The sequence below is a fragment of the Haliaeetus albicilla genome, chromosome 19 (genome assembly GCF_947461875.1).
Source record: "Haliaeetus albicilla chromosome 19, bHalAlb1.1, whole genome shotgun sequence".
NCBI lineage: Eukaryota > Metazoa > Chordata > Aves > Accipitriformes > Accipitridae > Haliaeetus > Haliaeetus albicilla.
Window position 1 is genome coordinate 19,392,613 of NC_091501.1, and position 27,950 is coordinate 19,420,562.

General features: G+C 39.3%; 2 protein-coding genes across 2 annotated transcripts in view; one reads left to right on the plus strand and one right to left on the minus strand.

Moving 5' to 3' along the window:
- GYS2 (glycogen synthase 2) overlaps positions 1 to 10,181 on the plus strand; it is a 47,090-nt gene extending 36,909 nt beyond the window's left edge. The window contains exons 10-16 of the mRNA XM_009926201.2: positions 150 to 228; positions 879 to 992; positions 3,135 to 3,261; positions 5,104 to 5,199; positions 6,726 to 6,889; positions 8,088 to 8,168; positions 9,259 to 10,181. Of these exons, the coding sequence (XP_009924503.2) occupies positions 150 to 228; positions 879 to 992; positions 3,135 to 3,261; positions 5,104 to 5,199; positions 6,726 to 6,889; positions 8,088 to 8,168; positions 9,259 to 9,480 (883 nt within the window). The 3' untranslated portion in view covers positions 9,481 to 10,181. The remainder of the gene's footprint in view (positions 1 to 149; positions 229 to 878; positions 993 to 3,134; positions 3,262 to 5,103; positions 5,200 to 6,725; positions 6,890 to 8,087; positions 8,169 to 9,258) is intronic.
- Positions 10,182 to 12,898: 2,717 nt separating this feature from the next.
- Positions 12,899 to 19,770, minus strand: SPX (spexin hormone). Its single transcript, XM_069806655.1, has 6 exons — positions 19,422 to 19,770; positions 18,405 to 18,485; positions 18,222 to 18,279; positions 16,719 to 16,781; positions 15,983 to 16,069; positions 12,899 to 13,919 (listed from the first exon to the last, which is right to left on the minus strand). The coding sequence occupies exons 1-6, from the start codon at positions 19,425 to 19,427 to the stop codon at positions 13,861 to 13,863; spliced, it is 354 nt and encodes a 117-aa protein (XP_069662756.1). The 5' UTR covers positions 19,428 to 19,770; the 3' UTR covers positions 12,899 to 13,860.
- Positions 19,771 to 27,950: the final 8,180 nt, after the last annotated feature.

Sequence of the window (27,950 nt, forward strand, 5' to 3'; positions counted from 1 at the left end):
TGGGAATATAGAAGGGCCATGAAAAGAAAGGAAAGATTCATGTTGACATCAGCAGACTTCAGATCAGACCTTGTTCGCCGTTTCTTCATTTTCTTTATACAACTGATAATAAGTCGTTTGGTAAAATAGGCTCTGTGTTGCCTCTGCAGAGGAGAAATTCCAGACTTGAACAAGATTCTTGACCGAGATGATATAACCATTATGAAAAGAGCCATCTTTTCAACTCAGGTCAGAAAATGTATTATTTACACAAACATCTAGTATAAATTATAAATATGACTCTGTACAAGGATTGTGTATGACCTATAGTGATATGCATGCATTGAAAAAGAAGTTTTCAGCAAATATACTTCTTATCAGTAACATTTAAACATCAGCTGTGAATGTTTTTAATGAGAGTATGACCTAAACTAATTCTTTTGGGAAATTCATGGATATTCCTCCAGTCACATGCAGGACACCAAAATTCCTAATTCTTTTCTTCTGCACTAAATGTGAACCTTGCATTGTTCCTGGACCCTGGATTCATCCATTTTTATTAAATATGTAAAACCAATCTCTTAAGGAGACATAACATTGACTAAAAATGTTTAAAATTAAATGGTAGGCCTTCCTAGAAGTTAGTACAAATATATTTATTTTGAGGTAAATGAAACAAGTCCTGTGACAGATTTTATAGTCTCATTTGTGTCCTTAGTTATATAGAAGACAACATTATATGATCATAACTTTCCTTTCGTACTTTAAAATGAAAGGGTAAAAACCTATTCACATTGATGACAAAGTCTCCCACTGTCTTCCACTAACCTTAGAAAATGGTAACAGGACTCTTTGCCAACAGTTTTGTCTGGCTTATGGATTGCCTTTTCTCTCATCAGCGACACTGTCTGCCTCCAGTGACCACCCACAACATGATTGACGATGGCAATGATCCAATCCTCAATACCATCCGACGCATTGGCCTTTTCAATAATCGGACAGACAGAGTAAAGGTACATTCTGTCACTTTCATTTTAGATATAAAATGGAATTTCTTTAAACAGTCTCAGTCTGGATTGTTAGCATGCGGAGTGCAGTCGAATTCTTGAGAGGCAGAATAGACTACTTCTGTCTTCCTCCCTTTCCAGGAATGACAACTAGTCACTTCACAGATATCCCCAGTTGCTGTTTAACCAAGTTCATTTCAAGTTAGAAATCTCATGTTAGGGAGTTGTTTGCATTGCTGCCTGCTGTACTCAATGAGGAGCTGCTACTCCTGAAATCCAGAAAGTGCCACAGGTCATTTGCACCCAGATGTAAAACTCTGTAACAGATTCATTTGCTTAAAACTGGAGGTCCAGTGTTTGAGCACAGACATTTCTGGAGTATTGGTTCATCTCTTAAGAACCGCACCCTGACACTCAGCATTTGCTGTAGAAGGTAATCAGGGCTTTGATCCTGAGCAGAAATACTTCCTGTTCATGCTGTGCTTATGTTTACCTTAACTGTTGAAGCTAAATGTATGTAAATAAATCTTTCCTTACTTCCATGTCTATCTTGCCAGACTACAGAAATTATCAGCTCCCGCTTTCACTAGTCTGCCAAAGCTTTTTTTGGTCTGGCAATCTCTGGCATTCCCTCTGTTAACTATGACTATCTCATCGTCTATCTATTCAAAGTAGAACCTAAAACTGCAAATTCTTCCTTGCCCAAACCTTTTTAAAGTCAGATCCATAGTATCTCTGACAATGACATATCACTTGTTCTCAGTGTTTTGGCTTTTAAATACATGACAATAAATGAGTAAACATTTTTCTCAACTTACTAGATGCTTTTTCCTGGCTTAACATATTCTCTGCTAAGTGTGTGTCTCCAATGAACTCTGAGAGCATAATACGGTAATAATATATTAGATGTAACAAAAGTAGGGTGGAAGGATGCACTGTATATAAATGTAATAAAAAATTCCTCAGAACTAACTGCTTGAAGTCCTTAGAAAGCAGATAGCATATAACGCTGCAGACACCTCTTCCTGCTTCTCGGCAGGCTTGATTGGCTAAGTATATGTCAAGTTTGTACAAAACTGTCATTACCACTGGAAAATTACCTGCTGCATGAACAGGCTTAATACTTAATGAGCTGAATGTCATGGACAAATATTCTGTAAACTTCAAATGGAAAGTCATTTTGAGAGATGTATGACATATCCATGCAGACACAGCTGGCATGTGAAAAATAGCCTCAGCAATTCCAATGGAAAATATTTGAGTCACTAGGATCAAATAAGCTTGCATAATGAGTTTACAGCCCATTTACTGGTTGAATACATTCATGCGTTTATTTACTCAAGTAAGTAGCATGACTATATTATTAAGAAAGGATAAAAGCATATGCTTGATGTGGAATAATGGCTGCAGTATGTTTATGCTGGCAAAAAAGCCCAGAGAAGATTAAACCCCTCCCTCACACTTCTTCCTCCCAAAGCTGGACAGCATATACAAGGCACTTCTCTACTTAGCAGTGGAATATGGGGCAGTAACCCCAAGCCCTGCAGAGTCATGCAGATAAATTAGCTTGGGTCCTGAAAGTGGGACATTAGCCCTAGTTAATAAACTTTGTCCTTCAGCAAGATCAGTTAGTCTAGGCACAGGACTGTGATGATGGGGCTGTAATAGGTCTGGTTTCAAAATTCTCAGTTCTTGAGAGATCCACTGAGTACCATAACCACTCCTATATTTCAGTTGGATGCTGTGAAACTCAGAAGTGCTGTATCCTCCTGACACCTCCTCTGGAACAAGACGTCCCAATATTCTGTAGCTTGCTATAGCAGACCAAGAGAACCAATTTAGTATTGCTAAATGCCACAGCCTTAGGCGTAATTCCCAATGCACATGGTCTTCTTTGATCAGCAAGGATAAAGCTGAAGACCTGTCCAGAAAAAGGGTTCTTTATCAGTACTATTTCCAGGACAAGATGGTACCCAGGCAGGATACATTTTAGTGTGGGAAGTGAATTAGGTAACAGATGGGTAGAGGAGATGTTGTCCAGATAATTAGGAAAAAGACCAGAGTGAAGAAATTTCTTAAGCTTATTGATCATTAAAATGTATTGATGAAGGTTTTCTTTCACCTCTAATCTAAGTTTTGAATATCCAGGTGATCCTACATCCAGAGTTTCTTTCTTCAACAAGCCCATTGCTGCCCTTGGACTATGAGGAGTTTGTTAGAGGCTGCCACCTTGGTGTATTTCCATCATACTATGAACCCTGGGGTTACACTCCAGGTAGGCAATCTGTACACTTAACTAGTATCAAAAGATGAATACCCATTCTGTTGATGCAGAATAGCTTTGCAGCCAGTTCCTTCTGGAGTGCTGAAAAAACTCTTTTGGCTCTGTTTCCTCTGCAGTGCAAAGGTCTTACTGCTGGCAAAATTTGGGGGCCAGGTGGTATAAAATGGCATCTACTGACTGACAACTACTCACATTTGTCCCTGCGCTGGACCCTTTCCCATACTAACATGTAATCTTTTGATTTTCTGTGGCTTTAGAACAAAACCTCATTTTTTAAAATTAATTCAAATTAACTTGATTCAATGATTTTAAAAGAAGATTTAGAGGAATGTACATATTGAAAAAAGTAGGGCAAGAAATCTTGATGCTACCAGCTGACATAGTTCAGTGGATTTAATTCGAGATAACAATTAAGTGTGATAAAATTATGTAACACCATATCTAAGATATTTACCACAAATACATGCAGTGGTAGAGAATCTCACAGAATTAAATGGAAATTTCTAAAGATACAGAGAGCATATAGTTTCTGACTTAAAAAATTTGGCCCAGATTTACAAAAGGCACTTAACACCTGATGAAATCGGTGCGAACTATAAACTTGAATATCTATGAAGATCAAAGCCTAGGTGCCTGGGGTTTTTATGTCCTCCAAAATACCTTCTGTAGTGTTGATACACATCTGAAAGTTGGGATGACCCTCTGAGGAGCACTTGTTGTAAGCCAATTAATCAGAACAGGTATTTTGCAAGTTTAGTCATTCTCCAGAGCTATTTCTCTCCAAGAGAGCTATTCAATTCCAAGTAAGACAACTGTCTTGCATTCCAGCCATTTCTCTTCCTGTTCTAATCTCAGCTAAGGTATAAAGAAAGTGTGGCAGCCATGGATGATTTTGAAGTGAACATTAAAGTAAACCTGGACAGAAATGTTAGACTGGTACTTAGAAGTTCTGAGGAAAGCTGTGATTTGCACTAGTTAAAAAGGTAGTTTCTCTTTCCTTTACTAATGCAAAAGCAATTCTCTTTGTTGATACCCATTTAACTCTCCCAGAAACAAAAAGTGATTTTTTTAAGGTAGATTTATAGCTCTATTTTATAGACACCGGTTTTATTGTCATATGAATGAAGGCCATGTAGATGGCTTTCAGCATTTCAAAAACTAGAGTATTTACTTCATCTGCATGCTGTCTTAGGTTAGGCTTATGTTCATCAACAAAAACTGTTTAAGCCTGAGTAAGCAGTTATCCTTACTCACAGCGATGATAGAAATAACTACAAAAGATGCATACATTTTCAAATTTTATAAAACTAGCTCCACATCTACTTTGAATGCAGTCCTGACTTAATGATGGTGTTTGTTGGGGTTTTTTCTTGCTATAGGGACCAGTTTACAAACAATGAATATCAAAGTACAAAGTTTAACATGCTCTTGCACTTAAGATATTCAGTTTTGTAAATAGTTATGAACAACTAACGAACATATGTGTACATCAGGCTTCCATTTAAGATCCAAACAAACAGTCCAGACCCTATATTGGGGTTCCCTGTTTCAACACTGAACTCCCAGAAAGTTTTTAGTTTATCTGCTGGGAAACACAAAGATATGTTTGCAAAAACAGGGTGAAATTTTCTCTTTAAAATTTCTTTTTCTTTCTTTCTTTTTTCTTCTTCTCCAAATCCACAACAAAGCATAATAGTTTTCACTTGACATTTTCAGAGCAGCTCTAGTGTTTTGGGACCTTCTGTCTGCCTGTGTCTTTTTTTTTTTTCTCTGAAGGTGAAACCATTCAAAGCATGTTTCCCTGAAATTATTTTTGTCTGTTTCTTTCGGCAGCTGAATGTACTGTGATGGGTATTCCCAGTGTAACCACAAACCTTTCTGGATTTGGCTGTTTCATGCAGGAACATGTTGCTGACCCAGCAGCTTATGGTAAAATTTTTAACACCATATAAAAATACCACCTCTGAGTTAGGAAAGCAAAAAACACAGCAACGATGCTGTTACTCCTCAATTTCCTGCTTTCACTAGTGCAATGGAGTTCATCGGGGGAATATATTCAGAGCTCTGAATATCTCGTTATGTTGAACAAGCCATTCAAGCTTTTATGTTTATCCAAACCCTTTCCAGGTTCTCTCCCATTTGTCTCCCTTTAATCTTTTGTCTGCTTTACCTTTCCAAACTCACCACTCCTTGTACCACTCTAGAGTCTCCCAAGGCTTCCCTTTAATGCCTCTGGTTACACTGTAACACTCTGAGCCCTTCAAAAGAAGCAGTGAAAATCTGCTTCTCTTTGAATGGTCCAAGAAGGATGCACTGGGACTTTGAGGCTGGTGAAACTCGCCCCCACCAAACAAAGAGTAAATTATTGTGTACTCTAAAAAAATAAACCTGTGAAAATAAAAGGAACCTACTTACAAATAAGAATCTGCTCAAAAAGGTTTAGAAATGGTCTGTGATTGGAGTGTGGTGAGGAGGAGGCTAGCCAGCTCCTGGTGTGTCAAGACAATATTGAAAATGTGCCCAAACTAGGGCCTCTTTCTAAGTACCTTGGCTTGTCTGCACAATCAGGCAATGACAGATCCACACTAGTACCAACTATGCCCTGACCTAGGGGCAGGGGTAGAGTCACTTGCAAAATATAGCTATGCCTGCCTGGATAGACATGTCTTTGAGAGCCTTCAGAAAGGTACAGACTGAGAGCACAGTTCACTTGCTCTTCTCTGCCAAAACATAGCTGTGAACGTTGACATAACACTGTACATTCCTAGGGGACACTGGGCACTTCAGTTAAGGTAGTTGTGCATCTTGTCTTGTCCCTTAAGATAGCTGATGTTTAGTACCCTCTTCTTCCCAACATCCTGGTGAAAGGAAGGTGCAAGAATAAAGTATTGATGTCTACAAACTACATAGAGGCAAAGTTTACCTTGGCCCTCTCTCTGCCAGAATTGTATATTGATTAATGTATGTGAGTTAGCTATCTCTATGGAAACACTTGTATTTCTACAGAAAACACAACCTCTCTCCTACAGGCTGATTCTGACCATCCACACCTATAAATTCTACTGCAAACTAGGAAAGCACTAGATTATTTTTTTAAAGCAGTCAGTATTTTAAATATTATGGGAGATAAAAATGATATGTCTTTACCCAGAAACTCTTGAATCCTTTTGGACATACTTACACAACAACAACAAAGCCTCTGAGTTTTGAATAATTTGCTGAATTTCAGCCTGAAAGGTAAAGAAAATTAAAATAAAAAATACATATTTCTCTGTAGCTTTCCATTCCATTAGAATAGTAACAAATGTTCCACTTACAGCTGCCTTGTAACATCGAAAAAAACATATAATACATGTAATGTTTGTAAGACAGTGTGACAGAAGGTGGAATGGAAATGTAAGACGTGAGATCCCATTTTCAGCTCCACTCATCTTCACCTTTTTTGTGTCCTTCAGGCATCTATATAGTTGACAGGAGGTTCCGCTCACCTGATGAATCATGCAACCAGCTGACTCAGTTCCTGTATGGATTTTGTCAGCAGTCCCGTCGTCAGAGGATCATCCAAAGAAACCGAACTGAGAGGCTGTCAGATCTGTTGGACTGGAGATACCTAGGCAGGGTGTGTGAAACTGTGTAGCAGAAGTATTAAAAATTCCAGACACATACATCTAACTAGCAGTCTTCAGCATCATGCTACAATGCAAGGACACATCCCTGTTCTGAAAAAGCACCTTTCAAAGGTGCTAAAGGCAAAGCCTGCCTTTACATTTCAGTGTAATGCTCCCATTCTCCAGTGGTAAGGAGAGACATGACTTAACTTAATAGGTTAGAACAGAAGCCAGTTACACTGAGGTCTTGGTACTCCTGGTGCTAAAGACAATGTAAAAAACTTGTGTCTCTGACAACACTGGCAGCCCTACACTAGAGTAGGATTTGTGCCCCAAAGTCATCTGGCCTCTTTCCAAAATCCTACCTATTCTTCCTAAAATGCTGCTGGGCCTTGTTGGGCCTCCTCAACACTCCTAAAATACCTCTGCGCCTTAAAGGAAAAATCGTGGTTTTAATTTGACATAGAAAACACTGCAGTACCACCTACTAAGAAGACAGTAGGAAAGCAGTATTCTCAAGTCCACAGGAGCAAAGAAATGGATGCACATATATCAGTTTTGTAACTATTTTGGACCTTGTCCTGCTCTGATATCTGTGTGAGAACCTTTCTGTTTATATGGTTCCCAACACAACATAATACCCTGACATAACAAGCTATTTTTTCCCATGTGTGTGATGCAGACTTGTGAATATAGTGGATCCATGAATATTTTTGCTGAATTCTTAAATACCAGGCCTCCATAAATTCATAAATGTTACTTCTCTGTAACTGTTATACATGCTTCCTATGCAAGGATAAGTACAAAGTTTATGTGTATAAACATGCATATTTAAAGATGTAAATTTTCCTGGTTAAAAAAGAGCCAGTTCTATCCTGAGGGATAAAGAATACCTATCACTCAGTAAGAACTACAGTGACTGAGACAAGTACTGGTTTCCATCTCAATACATCTTAGTCTTACAGAAACCTTATTCAACTTCTGTTCCAGACTCTACTTCAGTGTGTATCTAACATGAATGGCTCACTACTTCACAGCAGCGTGTTCATTACAAGCAGCGATATCAGTTGGATTCTGCTTAGCTGAAAACATGTTTAGCTTTTGTTCAGCATCATCTTTTAGAAGATACTCATTTTATGTTCCTTTTTTTCCTGCTTAAATCTACCCAAGACTTCCTCGACTTGTAAAGGCTTCTCTTTTATGTTGCAGTATTACATGCATGCCAGACACTTGGCCCTCAGCAGAACATTCCCAGATAAATTTGAGATGGAACCAAGTGCTCCACTAAAGGTAAAGTGCTTTTGGAGATGAGTTCATTGGCATTTTAGCTACTTTACAGGGGACAGGGGGGAACGGGAGGAGGAGGGGGGAGCAGAGAGAGAAGAGAATTAGCAAGTTTTGTTTTAACTGAAAGGAAGTGGGAACTTACAGTTAAAAGCTCAACAAGTTATAGACCCAAGCTCCGGCCAGGAGTTGTAACGGTATCAGATGCAAACACGAGGGGTACCACGTGCAATACAGGAAAAGTTCTTCAAGTCATTTAAAGTGACATGGATGGGACTGTGCCATTTTAGACCAGCTGAGGAATTGACCCTTGAAATTCCTATTAGAAGAGTGGCAGGTTCTAATTTTGCTTCTGATAAATGCTATGGAGATGTTCTGCACAAACCAAATAGAAGGGGAGCTGAGAAAAGATGATCTAGGGAAAGCAAGACAAAGTATTGCCTTCATCTAAACATGGTATGTGAGGAAGAGTCTGTGGCTGGAACTGCAAGGGGTCAGTTTAAAGGCACACCTTCAAACAGTTCTTGTGTAGGGCATATTAGCACCAGTTTGAGGAGGGAGGCTGCTCAGATCCAATATAAGAACAATGTTATTTGAAACCAAACCTCCAGACACCTCCAGAGAGCAACTCAATTTTTTGAAATAAGAAGGAGAAAGGAGGTTCAGACCAAAACCACTTGCTTGGTTCTGGTTTTGTAGATATTGACATTATAACTAGAAAACTGTTTTAAAACTTCAGACTGAATTCTGAATTTCAGTAAGCATACTCTGACTACAGAGTACAGAAGGATTTCATGTTGTGTTGATGGTTTTAAGGCTCAATAAAGATAGTCATATTCTGCAAAAAGCAGTGCTGGAAGGGCAGCATATTGTTTATGGCACAGGCTAAAGATCACTGCCATACAAGCGTGTACTTACGGGCAGAGAAGGACTGAGGGGATCTGGGTTCAAGGGATTTTAATTTTAGAGTGCAGAGCAGGTCTAGCTTACATCCCACCATTGGTTTCCTTTGAAGTATTGATAGCCTCAAATTGCTGTATACAACCAATTGAGGAGCACTGTGATAATATATACAACTTGCTTCTCTCTCTGCCAGACGGAAGGTTTCAGGTATCCCAGGCCTTCATCAGTGCCACCATCACCTTCTGTCTCTCAGCATTCCAGCCCTCACCATAGTGAAGGCGAAGATGAAGATGAGGATGAAAGATATGATGAGGATGAGGAAGCCAAAAGGGATAGGCAAAACATCAAGTCTCCCTTTTCCCTTGGAGTATTGCCGCAAGGAAAAAAGAAGCAGCATGGAGAATACAGGAACTGAATTCGTTGCTCTCACCATGACAAGGTCTCTCCATCCATTCAGCAGTTTCTCCTGTAGGCTTGGCAAGCTTTGTGTTAAGGACAGCTGATATAATTAGGGGAATCTTAAATGTTACTTGAGCTACACTGTTGGAAAGCCTAATATTACTTCACCTTGAAAGTAGTTTAAATGACAATTCTTCTGTGCCCTTTTGAGGTAGAAGAGATTTCTCAAGCTTAATAAACCTAGAGAATGCAACAATCCCCTCAGGGGCTTATACAAACTGCAGACCATACCTTTGTCTACATAATCATCTATATTAATCATAGTCTATGCTGATAGCTCCATTATGGGTCCCCAAATGAATTCCTGCTTCATTTATGTTTCCCCTTTTCCCCTCCTAAACTAACATGAACTTTAAGCCAGAGCTCAAAAAATTTAGAGAAAAAAGTGTTACGCTGGGGAAACCTTGGCAGGGTTAAAAAAGATACACCGAAAAGAAAATGGTCATTCTTTTTCCTTATGCTGTTTATTGTAAGCTTATATCATTTAAAACATTTTTTTTACAACACAAAGAAGTGTCTTGATCCAGTGGTAAAATATACTTCCTGTGGAACCATATAAAGTCTTATGCAGTGGGCATTTGAATTTTAGAGACAAATGAAGTCATCTTTCTGAAGGTATTTAGACCCACAATAAACAGCAGACCATTTATTTTCTGATTCTTCTGGTATGTGTCTTTTGTTGTTTTCACCTTGTCTTAGATTCTAAGTTTGTTAACAAACTAGTTTGGGAGGAAATTAATGTGACTTGGCTAAAGACAATGACAAAATTTCCTTAAGTAACACCTTTCCCTGCAGACAAACCCACATGCCATAAAGCAATGTGACAACATCTAAAGATGAGTAACTCTAGTTCTTCCAGTTGCCCCGTGAGTCCATGGTCTAATTCACTTCTTCTAGAAGAGACCTAATCATAACAAATAATGCTAAAAGAATTCCAAGAACACATCTGCCCCACAGACTAATTTCAAAAAGCATCTGAAACTTCGAAGTGCTTGGGGAATAATTGAACCTCACAATGAGAACTAGACATTTCATTTGCCTTACAGAAAGCTTTCAAAAAGTATTTCCATTCCTAGAGATGCAGAGAATGCCTGAACATGCTCTTCAGAAGTAGATTTTGACATGAAGACATTAGGAAGGAGATTCATCTTTTATTTTAGAAGTTTTTGCATCAAAAATTTCTCATGCTGTTCAAGAAAAGACATTTCCAGGAATTGATTCAGCCTGTTCTTCAGCAGGTAGGATGATGTAACCTTTGGAGGTATTCACCCTCACTGTCAATCCCAGGGGGAGCCTAAATGTCCAACTTTGACTAGACACCTACCTTTCAAACACTTAACCAACATTTGATGACATGGTTCTTACTATAGGCCATGTAGAATAAAAGTGATTAGGTGCCTATTTGTATTTTTGGCCACCTAAAATCAGTTTTAAAATTGGACTCTCATTCTTAAGCTGATTTGGATACCTGAAAGAATAACTATTCTCAGAAGACAGGTTCAGGCTTTTATGGCAAAAACTTAATTGGATTTAAAAGGAGTCACTATTTTTTAGCCTTTTTAAAAGTAATTAAAACAATGAGTAGTTATTTTTCGTATGAAAGTGGTGAAAGCAAAGATACTGCAAATATTTTCCTTCGTACAGTTTACTAAGTGGAGAACAACTGCATTTTGTGAGTTCAGAAATGTATATTCTTGCCCAAAGTGCTTTTAATCAAAATTCCCTTGCAGAGTCAAAGAATGTAATGGATGAGAGTCCCAGCAAAAGAACATTTAAAGGGCATATTTATTGAAAGTTAATGTTCTCTTAAAAAAAAAATAATTCAAGAAATCTGCCATTATTGCTTATATTTCAATGCACTGTTGTACGGAAGGAAAGCATTTCACCCCAAACTCCGTCATCAAAATTGCATTAGCATCATCTGAGCGTGATCCAGCACTTCCTTTGTTGCCTAAAAATGTTCTAGCCACACGCCGGTGAATATCTGTTTATCATCATTCCAGACCCAGCTTCATTGCAGTGCTGAAAGATGTGATCACTACACACATATTGTAAATATTGCTAAATGATGGAAGCACATCACAGACAATGTGGAAAGTAGGAAGGTTTTGCTAGTGTTGCATTAAGACAGCTACACTTGTTCTTTCTGGACAAGTTCCAGAGGAGAAAAATAAGCAACATGTATGATCCAGGTTGCAGGTTCTCTTAGATGTGCTTATGGTAGTTGAACTCCCTGGGAAATGCAGAGAGCTGGCATGACATCTCGCACAAATCCAGGTGTGTTTGTTTCAGCATACTCACATGCTTTGAGCACCTCCTTGGTGACAGAAAGTGCACAACTTTTGAGGTACGACTAATGTGAATACTGTGCCCATTCTTCTCAGAAATGGTCCCGCAGTGGCCAAAGTGACCTCTACCTCATGCCTCTAGGCTTATTTTAGTTCTGCCCTGAATGCTAGGAGTAGCCATCAGTAGCAAGGCAAATTAACTACAGCAAAACATTTCTGCCTTTTGAATTTGCAGTGTTAGAGGGAATGGCTTTTCATTCAGTCAAGGCAACAGATTGCCTAACTTAAATGCCACATATTTCTAACAGTTACTGACATCTGACAAGCTTGGTAGCAGTTATCTGTTACATAAGTGATTATCTGCCAGATTGAAAATATTAGGGTTTCACAAACAGCTCATCAACAAGGCAGAATGTTTATTCTGTTTCATGATTTTTGTAAAGAACTGTTTAAGCTAGTAAGCTTAGATCAGGAATACATACAAAAATCAGTCAACTGGGAATGTGATTAGTACAGTTTTTGTATCTCTGGGATGTTTAGAGGCATATGAATTTCATGATACTAACAAACCAAAGGATGTATGAGGGTTCTACTTTTTGTCTGAGCACTGACTGATTATACTGTAAAATATGCTGAAAAATAACTTAGATGCACCTGAGATATTCAGAGAATGCTTGAAACAAAGAGCAATTAAATTAATGAAAAGATTTTGGTGGATACCATTGGTCTTTAGATGAAGTCCATCATGAATGCATTCTGTCATGCATCATATACTGCTATTGAAAGATATATTAGTGCTTAAAAATGAACAAACAAGGACATTTTGATTTCTCTGGTTACGTTCCTCCATGAAATGATATAAACAACTATTGAAAGTGCCTATAGCCCCATGATAGAAATTAATTCCTCTGTTCCTTCAGCTGTGTTTCTTTGTGTTGAGGAGAAGCAAGATTATAGTTAGTGTGAGTTAACAAAATTAATTAGCAGTGTCATGAGAAAGATCAGAGGAAAGTACCATTAAAAGATGAAGAGCACGACTAGGGCTGAAGGTTAAAAAAATAAAACATAGTTGCTTGGACACAAGAATCATGTGGCTACTTTTTAATTACATGAGAACTACAGAGGGCTTTCCAGTAAGACCACAAAACTACATAAATAATGTTAAATATATCCTTATCAGCATGGAATGATAATTAACCAATTTATGTATAATTCCAGTTTTGCAATTCAAAAACCAGGCCAACAAAAAAGTGCACTAACGATGTGATTAATATTCTGTGTGCCTGTTGTCATGCATGACACTAGATTTGTACCTAGTACACTACCACTAGCTCCAGCAGTACTGCACCTCCTGACAACAGTAGTGACTGTACGCCGTAGTCATTAATGAGGCCCTGGTCCTGTAAGACCTATCCCCATACTACCTTTATGTGGTGGGACTTGCTCAGTAGGATTGTTCAGAGTATACATTTCTGTATGCATGTAACTGGGGCAGTACTGAGGTCTAAGTAAGTGCTGTTGCCTATTCTTGAGTAGTGACAGTTATCTGCAAAAAAAAAAATAATAAATCACCGTCTTTGCAGTCAAAGATAGCTGGATTGCTTTAATATCTCACTGACTTTATTGACTGTCAGCAACTTACAGGGCCAGCAGTGAAGTGGTGAAGGAATCTACCTTTATCAGAAATAAAAAGGCTTCAATATACAGCTGGGTGGAAGGTGGTAAATGGTTTCCCAATGACTATTGAAAAGTTGTTTTTAATGAAGTAGTTGTCCAAAAAGACAGTTTTAATCATCTTTTCAGGTAAGATGGTACAGTGTATTTAAATTTTGGGTGGGACATACGAAATGGTCTAAACAAAGCCAGAACTTTACAAATACTTTCCTTATCTGAACAAAAAACTTTTAATCCATTTGCATTCAAAATTTTGAAATGGGTATATATGTCACCCTTTGTGAACTTAAGTGAAGATGGATGAAATACTTTGTTTACACAAGTCATGATTTCAGGGTATATGCAATACAAATGTTAAAGAAATTTGAAATATTTCACCAATTTGATAGATTATCTGTCAAGTAGCCAGGGTGATCAGTGTTTTCTTCTTCAACTGTAAGACAAGACACAATGGGGAAAAATAAGCTGTAGATAAATGAAAGTTCAGTCAGCCAGAGTTTTCAGCACATAGATTTGCCTCAGGCACAGGCCTAGTGTAATGTGACTGCTTAGCTAAGAGATGCAGGCATCTGTAGAAATAATCATGTCTTCTCTCATTTTAAATGTAGGAATTTTTCTGTTTGCTGAAGAGCAAAGATACAAACCATGTCCAGAGGGGTATCTTAGTACAAGGCACAAATTTTTTATGCAGAGGAAAATAATGTGTTTGTTCTTTATTTGCATATTTCTCTCAGTCAAGAGGATTCTTGAAATCACCTGCAAGTGATCTTCTGAAAGTGCATGGCTTACCCAGGTTTGACTGTCTTGTTATTCCTTACTACAATGATGGCAATGTTATTCCACATAGTATTTTTCAAACAAGCTGCCAGTTCTGCTTAGCTCTCTCAGATATGTCACCTTTTTTCTCAGAGGGCTGTTGCTGTCCACCGTCTCCTCTGGAACAGCAACAGCAGGCAGGAAAATACCACTAAAACTTATGAATCGTGAACTTCAGAGGATTTTCTCTTTTTCTTAGCACACAAATGACACTTACACTGATTTATCTTTAGAACTGCTCATATATTTTGTCCAAAGCACTATGCTCATTGTCAATTCTGCCTTACTTTCTCAGTCAAAATGCCACTGAATTTTTTGGTTATAGGAGTTCTGCCAGGGCAGGAAAGAGAGAGCTGAGCACAGAGCCCCAGCATTACATGAGGTACAGTGGGAGATTTTAGGAAGTGGCGAAAGACAAGAGTGGTTCCAGCATATCTGCACATACACCAGGTAAATTCTGTGAGGTGCTTCCTCACACCTTCTTTTCATTTCAGGAAAGGTGTGTACTTCAGATATCTAAGGAGAGGTGATATTGCAGTGATGACAAGGCAGTTTTTTATTACACATTGTTGATGATGTCAAGGGCGATGAGACAGTAACAGGCCTATCTTACCACTCATCTATGTGAAAGGTACAAAACTACCTCATATTTTACTAGGGTTTTACTTCACATTTCCTAATTCAAGTAAAGCACTTTTTTTCCTGTCATGATGATAGCAATTAAGAGTCTGAATAAGGAACTCACAACCAGGACAATAAGAAACAAAGGTAGCTTTTAGCCACCCTCCGTTTCTCCCTGTCCTGAACCAAAGAGGGGAAGAGCATAACTTAGACAAACTCCTGGGCTTGCACATGCTACAACAGCCTCCCCAGCACCCAGGGGTCAAAGCACAGCACAGACTCTCCACAGCCACCTGTAGGGTGTATTCTCCTTTTACAACCTCCATATCCCCAGCTCCATTTCCAAAAAATAGCCTATGTACCTGAAGAGGTGAAAGGTAGAAAGACAGAGGACATGGATAACATAGATTTAGGGTGTCAGCCTGGTGAGCTGTATGTATGCATCAGACAATGAGGGGTTCAGGATAATGGTTTTGCAGGAAAGCTGGTCTAGGGAGAAAAGGCGAACTACAGCAGGGTGAGGGAGCTGGGGAATGTAGGATAGGGGTCCTCATCTAGGGGAGTGCAATGTGCATGAAGGAGATGAGGATTAAGCTTGACTCAGTAGCTGAGTTTTGCTGGGGGTATAGTGGAGGGGGGGCTTTTTAGGATTCTTTTAAGCCTTTCCACCAGGACAAAAGAGCCAATGGAGGATGAAAATTTCACAGGCAAACAATATTCTACAGAAAAAGGAGCCCCAGTAGAGTTTTGTTTTGGAAAATTCAATTCAAAATAGCCATTCACTTGAATCTAAACCAATAAAAATCTGAAAAGCAAATTAAAAGTAGAATATACAAAGGTTTACCTACTATCATTTATCTGATTCATGTTCTAATCTATAGAAATGTACACCCTAATATAATACACTCTTTGTAAATGTACACTCTAACACAATGCACTTTGTGGAACAATATCTCATTTCAAACCAGGCCTTTTAGGTCAATTTACTAAATTGTTAGTAAATGTAATACTGATAAACCCCTTTTAAAAGCATCAGGGTAAGACAAAACATGCATTTACCTTCTTCTTGTGCTTTCCGTAAGGAACCAAGGAACAGTGCTGCAGCTTCAGAAAGAGATAAAGGATTTGTGTTTTGGCTGCGTGTTTCTAGAATTACAAAATCAGACACGGATGGTTTGTTAGTGTTTACTGGCATTTATTTATTTTGTTCTTTGCTTTTTTATCTCTACAACTAGAAACCCAAAGAGAAAAAAATACTGTCTCCTTCACTCTATAATATTCTCTGCTCAAAACCAGCCTGGTAAATATCTGACACAGAAGAGACTAGCAATCTTTTTAAAAAAAAAGAGGCTATTTTAAATTCCCTTAGAAGGTAATAAGAAGATTTTCTTTTTTCATATGTTCCTTACTTTGCTAAAACATTGTTTCCTCCAGAAACATTGTCTAGCATGGATTAATGTTGTCTACTTTTGTCATTTGTCAGTTCAGCACAATTAGTAACTTGATTTGATTTTTTCCAGTAGAAAAAGAAAGTCAAAGGTACTGATGATAATCCCACTTAACTGCCAGGTCAGCCTGGAACATCACTTATGTAAATGAAGTCACACAGGTACACAAGAGAGGAAAATCAGACAGTCTTTATCATGTGCTTTTTGGAATGAAGGAACTAACAAAAGGGAGTTTAATTCCTTCTTTAAATAACATTGCAGGAAAACAAATCTCCAGTTTCCACAGATTTCTCCCATAATCTGAGGAAAGAGTGATGTGTAACATATACCTGTGCACATGTACTTACCAAGCTGCATTCTGTCATACAGATCCTTTCGCTGGCTCTCATCCGAGATGAATCGACGTCCCTCTACAAAAGCAGTGGGAAAAGGGTGAAAACAACCTCCCAAATCTGTTGTAATTCCTAGTTTACAATCCCTAAAGCAGTATTTTCAAAATACAAAATTACAGCAATCCTTCTACAAATGTAAAATGGAAGGCATAAGTCCATTTCAGAGTCTTTCCAAATCAGCAATAGCTCATCCTGAACCAGAACACTCAAGACATACTTTATTCCATAGAACTGGTGTTTCAGCACTTTTTGTTCTCTATTAACCTGCTGTAGGAACTGTACGTAGGGAGGAATTTCCTGTCTTTTCCTCACTCTTTCCTCGACTGCTGTACAGTCAAGAGCCTTCAAGCCCTTTGCTGGACTATAAAATATTGCCTTTTACAGGCATATTTCTATTTAAAAAATGAAAAAAATGCTAATAAAAATAAAATCACATTACTTCCTGTGCATCAATAGGAATGATACACAGGTCTGTGTAGAAGTAACACAGTGCATTATTCAGTTGGAAGCATTAAGCAAAACAAAAAAGAGCCAACTTCTTTATTTTATGAATAGAAATAATTTTATTAATGTCACTAGAACTTCTTTCCGTTACACTTACAGGTCTTTGGAGCCTATATTTATTTTGTGTTTTTATTATTTGTATTGTCTCCCTTTTGCATTTCTCTGAGGGTTGTGAGCTTCAATTTTTTTTTTTTTTTTTTAATTTCAAGGAAGCTATTTTTCTTGCTCTCTTAATACCTACCTTATCTGATAGCTTTTAATTTTGAAACATCAATTCAGTATAGAATTTTTTAAAATACAAATATTTCTGTTAAATTTTGTGGGTTTGCATCAAAGGCAAAAATCTCTCTTTGGCTCTAAATTTTATCTTTATATTTAATGCTTCTCTAATTCTAGACTAACAATAGAAACTCAGAAGTTCATTGCACAACCTTAACACCACAATATTGATAACACTGACATCCAAGTTCTCTTTAGGAGACGATGCTTGTGGTCTTAACACCAACCCTAATGCAAGATGCTTGTAATAGGAATGTGTGTTCTTCTATCACTTGAGAAGATGTTTTAATAAAGCCTGAGTGAGATTAAGGAATGATAACTATATCCACTGTATCTTAACCCCCCTTTAAGGTTATTTCAGCTAAGGAAACTGCTTTTCCAATAGGTTTTACAATCAAGCTTCAAACTCTATATATTTTCAGTACTTTGTTTTGCTTTTCTTCTTCCACACTTGCTTTCTTCAATTTGATTTCTTTAAAAAATAATAATAATACTGCCAATGCCACTGTTTCAGAGGCAAGAAGAAATAACTAATTAGCACACCCCTGCAGGCCTCAGAACTTCTACCTCCACAGCATCCTCGGGGATTTACTGCTTGTGTGGAGCCAAGCAGATCAGGAATAACCCAGTGTTAAGAAAGTTATCTCCTCAAAACAGAAAGAGCTTGGGACTTACGTGCACCCTTCAAATAGAGCATAGCCTGGGGAGTCCAGTTTCTCCTTTGGAAATGAGCCTTTATGCCAAAAAAGAGAAAAGATCCATGTCAAGGTTTCATGCCATTACTAACCAGTACAAATACTTAAATGGCACCAACCTGTGAGACTCATGCTGCACATTCAGCCTGAGCGAGCAGTTTACCTGAGGTGCACTCCAGGAGACAGATATGAAGGACGCGGCCAGAAACAGTGCCATTGCAGATGCTGTCAGTTTATGCAGTCCCTGTGCACAACAAAGAACCACAAGGTACAGGAAAAGCCTTTCAGATCTGTAGATCCTCTCAACTTCAAATCTAAATGTGAGGGTATTTCCAGTCGCTCCTTTCTCCCTGTCTTGCTGCCAAACCTCCTCTTGCTCAGTGGCTGTTTCAGCTTCAATACACAGTGATCGGACAGGAGGATGAATGTTAAATCAAACATAATTTATTCTCTTTACTAATATTCATTATAAACGTTCCATACCAGTGAGAACTGCCATCGAGGCAAGCACCTTTTGTGCTCCAATTTACAAGGACATTAGATCTTCCAGAAATGACAATAATGTGCTAACAAAGGGAGAAAGACAATATAAAGTATATCTTGATTTTACCAAACCTTGAATCATAGAGTTTAGACAACAAGCAAATGTAGGGGACTTGCCATTCCAAACCAACCAACCAACCAACCAGGAAAGCGGATCACTACTTCCTCAGGAAAAGAAAGTTTTCAAACTTAGCATCTTATTTGCATCAACCATGATTACACACATGTCACGAGACTGGCTTTTTTGATTCTTGGAGTTTGTTCGCTGATGCAGCACATGCAAATGAAAGCATTGAGCATGAATCCTCTGAGAACAAATTGCATCTCTGCTTGTTCGCACAGACTGTGTTGTTATTCATGTATTGATAACAGTGATGGGCAACGGAGAGCATCTTACATTATGACTGACTGGTTTATTTCATCCTGTTTTTGAGAGCACATTGTGCTATAAATGTTTTTTTAATGCAGTTGTTTGAAGCACACTGAATATAACTGTGTATATTTCTCTCAGGTTATTTTTAAGTTTAAATTATTAAGCTCCCCCCCCCCCCCCCGCATTTCCTAAATATTATACTCGCATGAAAAAGCATAAATTGCAAACTAAATATTTCCCACACACCCAAAGAGTCTCACTCACCTTCATACTTAGTTCAGTGGCAAATCTTCAGTCTTCTTTTCTTGGGATAATGTGTGACAAGATCTCCTACAGGTTTGGGGGTCCCTTTTTAAATCTTCAGAGTGAAAGTACCCTCCCCTTCTGTGGCAGGGCGGAGGAGTCTAAAGGGATCTCATCAGCCCTGCAGATGGAGAAGTAGAAGGTCTGATGACTCCTGAGGGAAACCTGTAGTCTTGCAGGAAGTCAGAGAAATGATTGAAAGATGGATACACTTGGAGATGCACCCCATTAGCCAGGTGAATACCTTCTGAATACATTAGCATCAGCCCTGTGCATTTGCAGTACATCACCTTCTTGCTAGATGATCGATAACCACAGCCAGAAGCAGGTATTAATATGGATGATGAGTGTTTACCTAGGATAATCTAGCATATATCAGATGGCTATCCATTGCAGGAGCTGGAAAAGTTAGTAAATTACTCTCCAGTCATAACATGCCAACATCAAGAAAAAGGTGACTTATCCAGAGTCACTAGCTTGAGGTTATTCCTAGCATACATTCAGAAGATGTAGTCTCTTGTTTGATTCTCTAACGATCTCTCGCATCTAGTTTTCTTACACACAAGTAAAAACACAAAGCTGAATTAAAAAAACACCAAAAAAACCCCCAGCCCCCGACAGTCAGAAACACTTTTCTGTCTCATGGATTGGTTGGAGTAAAAGCCCAGATCGTGGGCTTGAATAGGTCAAGCAGTGGAGCAGTAAACAGAAAAAAGGCAGGAAGCGGGAATCAGAGAAGCCATTTCCATAAGCTACTTCTAAGTGATTGTTGGACTCATCACAGTCATGGACAGTGGGTTTGGTCCTCCGGCAAACAGCTAATCATGCTTGATGCCTAGCCTTGCTGGTTCTGTAGCTAGGATTTTTATCTCTCCCACTCCATTTTTTCCTTTGTAAAATTGGAGAGGGAAGCAGAAGGAGAAGCAAACAGGGAGCTAGAAATTTGCTGATTAGAAGATTGACCAATAGAAAGTTTACTGCAGCAGCCTCACAAACAGGACCAGCCTGTGGTGTAATAAAAATACAGGTCAGACCACATGTATGACAAACACATGCTCATGTACATGGAGTCTGAGTGAGGAGTGTGCAGATAGGCACTGCTAAGACTTGTTATGAGCTTTTCCCTGACATGATGCGTCTGTGGAGACTGCTCTGAAGCACACTGTTAGCAAAGGTGCAATTGCTCTCCTGCTTTTGGGGGGATATTGTTCTGTTCTCTGCTCATGCCAGACAGAATTGTTCATTGAATATACAGAACTGGCATTAGCTGCAGCTCACTCTGGTATAGATGCAAGAAATGGGAGATGGAAGTTCAGGTTTTGGCCTCATGTAGCTCTTGTGATGGCTGGAAGCTGCTATTATACCTCTATCCTTTTAAAAAGGCCATGCCATGATGCATCCTAGCCAGCAGAAGGGATTCCACTTGCATCTACTTCAATGTTAAGTTTACATTTTCCCTGCTCTCTTCCTCTTGCTCTGACAAATCAGAGTTGTTTCTTGATGATTATTAACCCTTAGCCTTAGAAGGGGACTATGCATTGTATCCAGGAGACATTTAACAAGCAGAGACTTGGAAAAGATAAAGCTACTCACCTATTCCCTTGTGGAGTGACTTCAGCGCTTCTTTTTATGCACAGACCACAGGGCCAGAATCAAAACATACAACTGGGTCTGTGAAAATTAACCCCCTACCTTTGGTATGGGTCAGTGTAGAGTATATTCTCATCTCAATGTTTCTCCTTGTGGTAGAAAAAACAGAATGTGTTTGGCACTGAAAATAAGCCCTGATTCTCCTCCCACTGGAATGAGAGGAGCTAACACAAAATAAACTGTGAAGACAACCAGCTCAGCCCCTTCTGTTGGAACCGGGGAGAAGAGGAAGAGAACGGGAAGCATGGAGAAAGATTTATGTTGTTACCACACTGTAGAAAGACAACTTCAGCGTTTCTTATGTTTTGACCTCTTTGCAAAGTCTGAGCTGCTCTGAGTTGGTGTTGCTGGAGTCTTACTCTCTCTTCCAAACCTGGCTGTATTGCCAGAGTCCCACTCGCCTCCTTGTAGAGACTGGGGCTTGTTTGAGGCTGCCTGGAGGGCAGCAGGGAGCTGAACTGGAGAGGTCAAACCTGAACTGCCTTATTGCAGGGTCAGGTGACCATCAGCTCAAAAGAAAATGCAGGGCCTTGATGGCATCCTCTTAAATGAAATGGTTTTAATGCTGTACCATCAGATGTCTCAATGGCACTAAGGTGTCTAAAAGTGAAGTGTTTCATTTCAACCAATAGCAAGAGACAGGCTACCTTTCCCAAACACCATCCAGGGCACCTGAGACATGCACAGGGGACTGCCAGCTGTGACACAGGGCCTGCAAGAGACCCAAGACATGTGGAGAAGCAGCTGAACAGCAGGCAGTATCCCTAGGGCACCTAAAATGTCACTAATTGCCTTTGACTAGGAACTGAATCACTCCTACAAAGTGGAGGGAAACGGGACTTCAGAGCACCCTCTGGCCACAGAGTGTAGAGCATGAAGAGAGAAGGACTGAGTTCTCCTCTGGAGATGTCGGTGTCTCTTCATTGGCTGCAGACAGCATTTACACAGACAACATCAGGTGAAATGAACCCAATCCAAAATTGAATTTCCATAATGTTTTTTTTTTCCAAGAGCTTTTTCTTTTCCCCTTAAATTCTCTGTGCCTTTGTGACTTAGGGCCCTAAATCCATTTATTTTTACTGTGACCAGCAATTCTAAGTTGCTGTGGTGTTTCAAAATTATGTATTTCATAACCACTTCCCTGGAAATCTATAAGAAGTCTGCATGCAGAATAAAGAACTCCAGGTTTGTCAATTCTACTTTAGCAATTAAAATTTAAAAAACTCTTCTTCTCCCTTCATAGCTATTTCTGGTGTGATCCTATGAGAAGGTGGTCATATCACTCTTCCCAGAAACAAAACCACTGCTAGGATGGCGTATGGGATATGATTTAATTGCAAATAGCAACAGGAGGCAATGCTTTGGGAAGAAAATGCATGTACTGAGAGTGTTTGCATTCACAAAAAAACCACATGTGGATGTGTATGGGCATATGTAAGCTTGTACTCTTGAAAAATGAAGTAGCCTATAATTGGGTTATGGATCATAACACACTAAAAAACTATGGCACTTCAGGATGATGAGCTGTACATGAAACACTCATTGTCAGTGCTGCCATTTCTCAGCTGATTCACATAAATGAGGAAGTGACTTTGGCATGTAATCAATACCCTAAGTGAGGGAAGTAAAGTTTGCTGTAGCAGCAGGACCCCTTATTAGAAAGAACATAACCTATTCTTATTCTTAAAGATGATCTAAAGGGCAGAGACTCCTTATCCTGACACAGTAAATGATAAAAAGCCAATTTCTGGGATTGAAGTTCAGTGCTGAGATGGGTGAAAAAGTTTTCATGTGATAGAGTTTTAAGTAGTGGGGTCAAACATACATCACTGACTTGCATCACGACCGTGTACTTTCCCAAATCTTTCCCTAAAAATATAGGCTACAGTCATTGTGCCTATTTTTAAAATGCTGGTAAGGACACCAGTGATCCGTTGCTTGCTCTTGAGCAAAAGGTGTAGCTGTTGTGTGTAGGTGGCCAGTAGGTACGTCAGCAAATACAGTACTCTGATGGTGTCAGGGTATAAATCTCCTGCAATTTATGACCTTTGTCTCTTGTGCTTATTCTCATTTCCTTTGCACTTTCCTGCTAGTTTGTTAACTCTTTGGGAAATACATCTCACTTTTGTCTGGCATCTGAACAGCACCTAGCACAGCGTAGTTCTGGCTCACACATGCTAACCAGAGCATCTTAAAAGGCTGTGAATTATCATGGCAGAGTCCGCAAAGTAGGAAATTGCAAATAAAGAATTTTGTGTTTAATTTGCAGTAACGGGGTTTAAGTTAGATAGTAAGGCAAGCTTTCTAACAGTAGCACAGTGAAATATAAATAGATTGCCTTGGAAGGCTGTGGATCTATTATCACTGAGAAACTCAGAGAACAGATTAGCCAACCCCTTCTTAGGACTCACTGGTAAACTGATCCTGCTCAGAAACATGATGATGAACCGTATGACCTCTTAATATCTTCTTTGGGGCCTATGTTTTTTGTGTTTCTGTGATCTTTCAAAGCTGACTCTGGACTTTAACCCCATGCATCCCACTCAGACTAGGGGGAACTTTATGTCCAAGTTCCATATTCGCCTTGTAAAATCTATTGACTGATCAAACCTTATCTGCAAACCATCAATACATTTTATGTCAGCCAGTTCATCTCACACAAACATGTTTTTCAGCATTATTTTTCAGAATAGGCCCTAACTTATAGAATCATAGAATAGTTTGTGTTGGAAGGGACCTTTAAAGGTCATCTAGTCCAACACCCCCTACAATGAGCAGGGACATCTTTAACTTCTCTGGGAAGTTGGATTTTCATGGTGCAGCTCTGAAGAGAAGAGATACCCTCTGACGTAAACCAGGTGCATGATTACAGAGACCATTAGTTGCTGGCCCAAAATTTATTGGACTACACTGTTGCACGTTCAGCACCATAATGTCTGTGGGCCTGATTCCAGTGCTACTGTGTACTTACTAGAGTTGCTTTTCTTCTTTTCTCTAGACTGTATGAGAACAACTGTACTAAAACCTACTTGAGGTACAGAACAAGCTGTAGAAAAGCCAGTCTGCTAGGGATCATGTAAATGCCGCACACAATAGAGGTAACAGAGCCTTTGTTGAGGACTACAGTACGATCAATGCTACATTCAGGTCCAGGCACTACTGTTCTCAGAAGTGTATTGATGAAAGAAGAAACTTCAAGGGATAGTTATAAGTAAAAGTTACATATGTTATGTGGGATGAAGGATTTTTAAAATTATCAGGAAAGAGTAGAAATCCACAAATATTTGAAAGGTGTAAACATCACAGAAAGAGGTATTACTTCTGAAGTTCAGTGAATCGTAGGATGGTACAACATTTTTTTCAGTAATGGACAACTCTGGGGCAAACACCAGGAAAAAAAGACCAGCTGAAAAACAGTTTTCTCCAGTTTGCAAGCTGGAAAAGAGATCTGACCATCTAAATACAGGCATTTACAAAGTACATTAGCAGAAGCTGTACAGCTCTTCAGACAGGCAGATACTACTGAATGTATCTCACAGAACATACCTTTCTGTAATGACAGAAGCACCAAAGGCCAAGGAGTCATCTGACCTTTTCTTCCACCCCCATGAACTTGGCAAACAGGATTTTTGTCTTTGTCAAGAAGCTACCTAGCGGGCTACAAACTATACTGAGTATTACGCATGCAGTTGTCTCCTCTTGGCTGAGCAGTATGTTTGTCACACAGTCTCACCGATGGAGTGGGGCATGAAATACATGCTGTTGCTGAGCAGCTGAATGTCGATATTTTATTGTAAACAGTGGATGAATTGGGAGAGACGAAAAAAGGCAAGTTACACAGAGAGACTGCATGATAACCAGACAGTCAGGTGTCAGAGACTGAAACAGCCTACTCCATATTCTTGACAATTGTGCCCAACCTCTGTAACCATGGTCCATAAAATGTGCAGCCTCTTGGGCTGGTTTTTCTTGCCCATGTATACCATGAGGGATGGGGAGGGGTTGATACATTTATATAGAAATACACATATTTATATACAAAATATGTAACTTATGTAAAGGAAAATGTTAAAGGCCAAACAGGAAACCCTGGAGAGTATTTTCAAGACAAACCAAGTAACTTAGGAGTTCTACTCCATTAACATTTGTTAAACTTTGAAAACATTTGTCCTCAGTATTTGTCCATACATACTGAACTTGAGGTACACTTCACCCTTAAATAATACGTATTTTAATCCCACCATGCAGAGAACAGGAATCGTACTAAAATAAGAGTAGTTTCTGTGCTACACTGTTGTAACAACAAACATCATTGTTGTTTGAAACAAAGTTTGGTTCTAGAGGCACAAATCCAGTTTAGGGGAGAATAAATAGCTCTACCTGATGCACCAGGTCATCAGGACTGACAGGCGTTTCAGATGTTCCCAAAGTAGGTGGGAAACCACTTCAGCCAGGTCTGTCAGTGCTTACCTGTCTCAGCCCACAGTGAAGCTCTAAGCAAAACACAGTGTAGCACAGGAAAGATGGGCCGGGGTGTGCTTGAACTGCACACCAGGCAAATGGGGAGGGTGGGAATTTCCTGCTGCTGGATCTCCCCCACATCACTGAAGTAACACATACTTCTTTTTGCAGAGCTGAATGAAATAGCACGAAACCCACAAGCTGATTCAGTGCATGACTCTGATTCCACAAAGGAAAGGACCTGTTACAAGTGCTATTTTTGAAATTAGAAACTTTATTGTACATTTTATATTACAGGCGTTTGTGCTCATGCAGCTTAACAGCTTAACTGTTACATGGTTAGACTTATCTCTTTACAAGGTCCTGTGTCTTTGTCATCTGCAGCAATGCGATGAGGAGGCAGAGTACATCAATGAGACTTTTAGGAACATATCAGGCACCTAGTTTATATCTCAGACCCTGTGAATGAGGCACTGTTTCCTGTGGCCCTGCTTTTCTCACCATCTTTCTCAGTTTAGACTGCGAGGTCTACAGGCAAGGGTCATTTGCTCCTGCACCTGCACAGTGCCTACTCTGCTAGTTGTACAGCGGCACAAACAACATCATCACCTGGAGGAACCTCCCTGAGTAGAGGTCACTTGTTCCTGTCAAGACATGAAAAAATAGGGGTGCTGTTTTAATGTCGGAGGTTTTCTCTTCAAACCAGTAAGTTAAAAATCTTCCCATACACATAAATCTCTCAAAGATAAAAGAGATCCTCACCTAGATTGGTTTGATCTCAGAATTGTTACCTTTGTATTATTATCAGCTTTACTCCTGGAAGAAAGAGTGTCTAGTCAGAGACACCCATCTGCTAATCAAACCAGAACGGATTGCATCAGCTCCATGGTCTTTGGTAATGCTGCTGGATGTCAGTGCCAAGTTTTCACTTCTATTTAACAGTTTTCCCACAAAACAGGGAACAGCAATGTCAGCTCACTTCCACATTTGGGGTTTTAATCACAAAGCACCTGTAAGAGCACTTCTTACTTCTTTTCTAGGAGTGCCCAAATAGCCTGTGGTAGATTGGGAGGTGTCATTTCTCCAGGTGTTTGGAGAAGTCTGATCGGTTGTGCAGTTAGTAGGTTCTGCTAGGCAGTAGTATTCCCTCAACAACATTATTCTATTTCCAGTTATTTGTACAGCACATACATAAAGATCCACACTGTAAACATGCAAATCTCGTTTGAGAATTTAATACTAAAGAGCAGACTTGGTTAACAGTCCTGATGACAAAACTCTTTTTTTTGCTCACAGAGCCAAGTGCAGTGCAGACAGTAACAGAGAGTCTTTAATACACTATCAGCCCAAGAGACTTCAACACTTGCCTTCCTTTAAAAAGTGGTAAGAGCCATGAAATTTATACAGTTTCTGGATTCTCTGCTCTAACTGTCACAGGAGAAAGTAGGAGAGATCTGCTCCTGTCTGAAATTTTGCAGTAGGTGAGAAAACTAAGAAGAACTGCTAATAGAAGTGAGAAACATCCCAGGTACCTGAGTTGAGACACAGCAGTAAACTAGATCATTATTTTCCTCACTGTTTTACAAATAAGGGGAGGAGAGCAGGGAGACTTCAGCATGCATTGAAATCCCAGGCAATTCATTTAACAGCTGCAGAGGAGATGCAAGAGAAAAAAGTAGAAGGGCTAGGAAGCTGGAGACCGATGCTTAATTTGCACCTCCTTGCAGTTCATTGTCCCTCTCAGCCCGAGAGCTGAGTGGCAAGCAGCAACAGGTGTACCTTGTAAAGCTGATTTTCTAACAAATGAGCCTTCTGCTAATTTGAGTACCAAAGTTCACGCAGCTAGTCCTCCTCAGAGAAACAGCTAAAACAGCTTTTGTTAGCCTGTGCTATCTCTACCAGAGAGGAATAGAAGGTATTTTTCCATATGCTAGTGTAAGTATAAGGTCTTGGACTGTTTGGTTTGTTTGGGTTTTTTTAATGAGGAATTACAAGCAATATTTAAAAACACATTGTAGATAAAAAGACTAATATTCTTTCATGGGGGGTTACTTATATCTGCTTGAAGGCTCTTGTGCACTTAGAGAACTTAGTTAAATCTAACTGCAATGTTTTTAAGCTTTCTTTTAAAAGGTAGTCTGTAACTCTAATGTAGGAGACTGCTTCAACTTCTTGGCATTTACTTTTAAGGAGTAAATCTTTTAAATCAGCCATAACAATAAAAAGCAGTCTCTTTAAAATTATTCTGAGAGTCTTACTATTGTTTGGGGGGGGGTTAAGTATTCCTGTGGCTAAGGACATGTTCGCTAAGGTAAATGTAACTACTTACAGAAGCAATGGTAAAAAAAAATAAACCTGGAGATCTTGACTCTACATATG

Coding starts and splice junctions, on each gene's coding strand:
- SPX (XM_069806655.1), bottom strand. Junction 18,280..18,404: donor TCTCCTGGAGTGCACCTCAG/GTAAACTGCTCG, acceptor TTTGGCATAAAG/GCTCATTTCCAAAGGAGAAA. Junction 16,782..18,221: donor GCTCTATTTGAAGGGTGCAC/GTAAGTCCCAAG, acceptor CTGCTTTTGTAG/AGGGACGTCGATTCATCTCG.